We start from the raw sequence: 6,000 nt of genomic DNA on the forward strand, positions 1-6,000 counted from the left end.
CCTCACATTTGGAAAGGTGTCCTCAAGCATAGCAAAACTCATTTTTAGACCTTGCCTTTCTGCAAAGTATTGTTGGTAAAAAAAAAGGCTTGTTTGAGTATCATTCCCTTATTATGGTATCAGAGTGACTAATCTTTTGAGATAGTAAGTGTCAAAAGTGAAAATTCCTCTTAGAAGATTCTGTATGCACATGAATTAATCTGATATGAAGTTAAATGATTAGGGTTTATGAACATGAAAATTTCAAACCCTAGACGAAGGATATAAAGATTAGTCATATCGTAGAGTACCCTTCATCTAAAGGCACAATCATACATGGGTTGGAATGATAGGTGAGATTAGTCATATTGTAGAGTACCCTTCATCTAAAGGCACAATCATACATGGGTCGGAATGATAGGTGGCTTGATAGCTCGAGCGCTAAAGCGCAAGACACACGTACAACTATCTATGGCTCGTTAATTACAGTTCCTCCACCATGTCTTTCATGTTGCAATACTAGTGAAAATACTTTATCAACATCGGAAAGTGGAACCATTGGTAAAATGTGTCCTTAGTCCTTACCACATCAAATGACTCATTTAGACCCATAAGGAAACATGTTATGTAATCTTGTTCCTTATACTTCTTTACTTCACAACTACATTGTGTAAGTGGCCTGAAATGTTCTAATTCCTCCCATAACACTATCAATCTAGTGAAATAATCTGTAAACTTGGTAGTGTTTTGTTTGAAATTAAAAATTTCTTGCTGTAATTTGTAACAGATAAAACTGATTCTCATCTATCCACCGTAGTAGAATGATTTATGGTTAAAACATGGTGATTTTCAGATATATATTCTTATACAAATAAGTAAAAGCAAAACAGAAACTGATAATACTGTAACTAATTACTAGTAACTAACTACTAACTAATAATAGAAATACAACTTCTCATCACAAACTATCTCAACTTTATTCTCTAATAATAGAAATACAAATCTTATGGTACTTTATACGGATACTGATACCGTACCTAATAATGAAGTTATAATCCAAAGGGAAATTATACATAAGCTCTTAATAAGTGCAAGCATGAGCTAGCAACTTACTAGACTAGACTAGAGCATGGTAGATAAGCAATTATTTATAATCCAAGGACTAAAATTAATAATAACGAGGAGGAGGGCCTGGACCAGGAGGATGCGGTGGCTGCGGAGGACCTGGAGGGCCAGGCGGCGGTGGGGGCTGATAAAACATGGCTGGCGGTGGGGGAGATGGTGGGCCATGTGGTGGTGGTGGATGGTGATGCCCGAATGGTGGTGGTGGGGGAGCAGGAGCGTAAGGATCCCGAGGTGGACCTGGCGGTGGTGGATTATAGTAACCAGGTGGTTGTGGAGGACCTGGTGGTGGTGGATTATGGTAACCAGGTGGCGGTGGACCTGGTGGCCCGGGTGGTCCTGGTTGCGGAGGCCAGTGCCTGTGGTCGTGGGGGTAACTCATGCTCTTTGCTTGTAGATGGAGAGTGGTGGTGGTGGAGAAAATGATTTGGTTTGCTGAATTTATTAAGATAAGAATGGAAGGTTCAAGATTGAGAAAGATGGGTAGGACTGATTTACTTATGGACTTATGGTTGAGAATTGGACTGGTTGTTCCTTCAATTCAAATATAGCCCTGTAAACTTAACAATAAGTAAGCTTGAAATAAATTTAGATAAGAATGTTTGCTAAGGTGGATATATATGAAAGAAAAATGAATCTCCTGGACCAAACACACAAGTGTTTCCTATCACTTGTGACAGATGGGTTTTTTAAGCTCCATTTACATGTTATTGAAAAAAAAGAGGCCCAAATTAGCTCTTTTCTTTTTAGTGTAGCAGAAATGAGTTTTGTCCAAAAAAAAAAAATAGTTTTATTTAAGAAATAAAGATACAATGTGTAAAATAGAATTTGGATGAATGTAGATTTACAAAATAGAGTTTGAGTCAAAGCGAGTTAAATGTATGTAATTTATGTTTGAAACTTTGAATACTTTTATTTCAAAACAAGGTTTGATATCTCCAATTTCTCAACACTAGCGTAAAAATAAGAATTTTGTTAAGTTGGATGAAAGTGAGTTTAAGTTACCCAAACATTACGGCACAGTGGTTAGTGCAAGCCACAAACACATTGAGTTCGTCAAATTAGAAACACAAACACAACCATTGACTCTACAATTTTAGTCTGGTTTATACGATGAGTTATGATTCATTCACACTCATATTTTGCCACTCCATTTCTATCTATACTTTCTATACATTTTTCTTTTCTCATTCAACTATACTCATCACATCTCTTATTTTTCCAATTTCTTTCTCATATGTCACTCTTTTCACCACTCTATTCCCACTAATATGGAATGTGTTTGATACTTTTCTTCTATATCTACTTGGAGCAGCCAACTAATTTTTTTTATGAATGATCCTTTAGGTAAACACTTTTCCGCCAAATCCAATTATCTTTTGAAATGTTACAATTACAATATTTCTATTAAAGAATATTTTTATGATGTAGATACTATAGATTGTCAAAACATCTAATAATTTTTTTCAAACTACATAATAACAATTGATTTTATTAACAAATAAAAAAATAAAATCTGAGGTAGATGTGTCAATCCATGTTATGCTGCAACCTGCAAGTGTCAACCCCAAGCGGTGCAACTTTTTGTTCAATTTTCAGTCTACAAATCCAACACCACCACCTTCCCTTCCACCGAACCACAACACAAACTCTTCCGTTATCCTAACTAACCTTAATGGGGCCCACACACGATGACTCTGGCGCCAAGCTCCGCCTAATGTGCAGCTACGGCGGCCACATCCTCCCCCGTCCACGCACCGCCACCCTCTGCTACGTCGGCGGCGACACCCGCATAGTCTCCGTCGACCGCCGCGCCGTGACCACACTCTCCTCGTTAGTCTCCCACCTCTCCTCCGCTCTCTCCCTCGACTTCCCCTTCGCCGTCAAGTACCAGCTCCCTCACCTCGACCTCCGCTCCCTCATCTCCCTCTCCTCCGACAGCGACTTCCGCGCCCTACTCGACCGCCACCACCGCCTCTCCTCCCCGAGAATCAGGCTCTTCCTCTTCCCTCTTATCCGCCACCCCAAGACTGATTCTTGGTTCTTCGATGGTGGTAACTTCTTGCACCCTGAGGTTCACCGCTTTGTCTCCTCTGCTCCGCCGCCTCGTGAAAGCGGTGTGGTTTTGGAGACTAGTTCGTCTTTTGAGTCTTCTTCTTCTTCAGCTTCCTTCACCAGCTTGCCTCCAAGGTACGTACTCTTTGTTCTTGATAGGTGATAATGTGATATGATATTGGTAATCTAGTTTGATTGTGATAGCCATAGCTGTGAGATTAACCTTTGGACTGAGAGTGAGTGATAGTTAATTAGGTGATCCAAGAAGCTCTCTCTAGAGCAGTGTTGTTTATTGCGGATGGCGGGTCATGGTGGAAAGCCCATACCCCACATACATGACGAGTAATGGCAGAATATGGCGGAGGCGTAATATTGCTGCCATATGGCGTAATATTGCTGCCATATGACCGGATATCGGCCATGGCGGAAAGTCTAAAACCGCTATGAGAAACTGCTGCCATGGCGGATATTTGATATCACTGCTCTAGAGTGATGATGACTAAGGTTTTGAATTGTGGTGGTAGTTGCGGTTGTCACCTTCAGCTGGCCACAATATGTGATTGTTAAGATCCTGAAAACCATGGCATTGCATTGTGATTTTGAAACTTGGTTATAGCTATAAGACTCAACCCTTTTAACCCTTGATATTTTAGCTAAAGAATGGCCAAGGGTTAATAACTTTTTATACAAGTTACATGCATAAATCTTTAAACATTTGAAAGAATGGATGTGAGGGTGAGGCATACTATTATATTTAGTAACATTTTTCACATGGATCTCACTTGTATGCATTCACACCTTTTGTATTCAAATTGGTAAAAATTTCTTGGTGCTAACTACTGAATGGCATTGCTGAACAGCCAATTGATGTGTTCTAGTAGATGAAGATGTGAGAATGCCTTTTTCTTTATTGGTTAATGGTTGTGTTTTATTTTTGTTTCAGTGATAATTGTGTTTCAAGTATCATGTCCCACCAGCAGAACATATCTCACCAAGACCCTGTGGTTCATATTTCGGAGGCAAGACTCAACGCTGAATCCATTGAAGTTGAAAGCGAAAGTCCTTATATTATTTCTGCTGGGGTCATAGCTAATAACACGAAAATTGGTATAGGGTATTCTGCATTTCCACAGCCTAATCAAGTGGAGAGGTCACATTTGCAGCCTGTGCAAGCTGCTGCACAGGTTTTACCCCTTCACCCGAGTGGCGTGTTGCCAGTACCATCTTATCAGCTCATTTACCAGCAACCACATCCTTTGCAGCATCCAACTTATCATATTAATCAACCAAGCCCTGTCTACCTTGTGCCTGTTGGAAACATGCCTCTCAATGCTTCTAACCAAGTTTCATTGAACCTTAATGCTCCCTCTATGAATTTTCATGTAGATCAAGACTCTGAGGTGGGAGCAAGGTGTCATTTTGCTCATGGTTCTTTTGCCTCCCAGAATTACTTAACAGATAATGCAACCATATCTTTTGTTTATGTACCGTACAATGGAAGTAAGCAGCCAGAAATGGATATTTATCCAATGCATCAGCAATCTCAGACTGTATCTATCACGGAGTTTCCCAAGGATGGAAATGAACTTGATGATGAGCTTGCTCATGATCAGATATATAAATCTCAGCCCCCACCTCCGACAATGCCTTCTAAGCACCAAACCATGACAAAAGCTACAACAAACCTTGTATCAGAGGCTCTTGCTCAATTGCAAGGGGATGACCTCAAGCAGCAGACAGAAACAACATCATGACCACATTGATTCTAATGTTCTGGAAGATATATATAGTTTGGGTAGAAGTTTTACAGTGACTTTGAAGTTTTCTTTTAGTTTCTCTTCGTATGTACTAGTATTTCTTGTCTCGCAAGTGGCAACACACTGTGAGTGTATAATATAGTGAATTTTCCTAGTACTTCCTTTTTTTCTTTTTGATATTTGTATGGTGTTAACTCTCTTGTTTGATATGTAAGCCTTCAAAAATGCCAAATCTTATAGAAAGCTACGTATGCCTATTCCCCCAATTGTTTTCCCTGAATTTCATCAGCAAAATCGTGCTGACAAAAAATATGGAATAAGAACTCAAAATGGATTTTATAAATTGTACAGTGTGCTGACAAAATTGTGCTGACATTGAACTTTATAAAAATTGGAATAATTTAAAAGATTAGAACTAAAAAAACTTAGTAAAAATTGAAGAGTTTAACTTTGATGCATCAATTAATCATTTTCTGACATTCTTAAAATCTAATTCGTTGACAGTGCAGATTTCTCGAAAAATAATATTATTTGATATATTTTTCTTGAAAATTGATATTATTTGAAGAATTTTATACTACTCGCTAAGGGTTCAGGGGGGGATTTCGAGCAGGGATGTGTTGGGATATCAAAGGTGAATAAGAAATTTCAAATTGAAGGAAAAAATGTTGAGTCGTTCATAAGATAATACACAAAATGTTTTAAGGTTTTTTGTGAAAGATGTGGTGTTCAATTTATAAGTAAAATGATCCATACATATAATGTCTTAACGTTTTAGATGAAAGACGTGACGTCCAATCTACTTGTGTGTTTTGCTTTTTAGCTTGATGTGGAGATTTCCAAAGTTTTATGTCTCTCACTGTCCAACAATATGCAATATTTTGAATAGAATATGATAATTTAATAATTACAAATGGAAAATAACTTTTGGAAGAATTTAATTGCAATAATATAAAATTGAAGCATCAATTAAAACATATCAAACTTTTGTTTAGGGAAAATAAGTAAATTTTGTTTTTTGGTTGGTGGAAAGAGGGAAAAGCGAGAAGCGCGCAATTCCTTCCAGTTAAAAAAAGAAAGAAAGTGA

The 6,000-nt window shown here is 38.2% G+C and overlaps 1 protein-coding gene across 1 annotated transcript; it reads left to right on the forward strand.

The window, feature by feature from the left end:
• Nucleotides 1–2,776: 2,776 nt before the first annotated feature.
• LOC130736949 (protein PAL OF QUIRKY) lies at nt 2,777–4,910 on the forward strand. The gene is made up of 2 exons (XM_057588726.1): nt 2,777–3,291; nt 4,100–4,910. Exons 1-2 carry the CDS (start codon nt 2,777–2,779, stop codon nt 4,908–4,910), a joined length of 1,326 nt encoding a protein of 441 aa, XP_057444709.1.
• The last annotated feature ends 1,090 nt before the right edge of the window (nt 4,911–6,000 follow it).

The sequence above is a fragment of the Lotus japonicus genome, chromosome 2 (genome assembly GCF_012489685.1).
Source record: "Lotus japonicus ecotype B-129 chromosome 2, LjGifu_v1.2".
Taxonomy (NCBI): Eukaryota; Viridiplantae; Streptophyta; class Magnoliopsida; order Fabales; family Fabaceae; genus Lotus; species Lotus japonicus.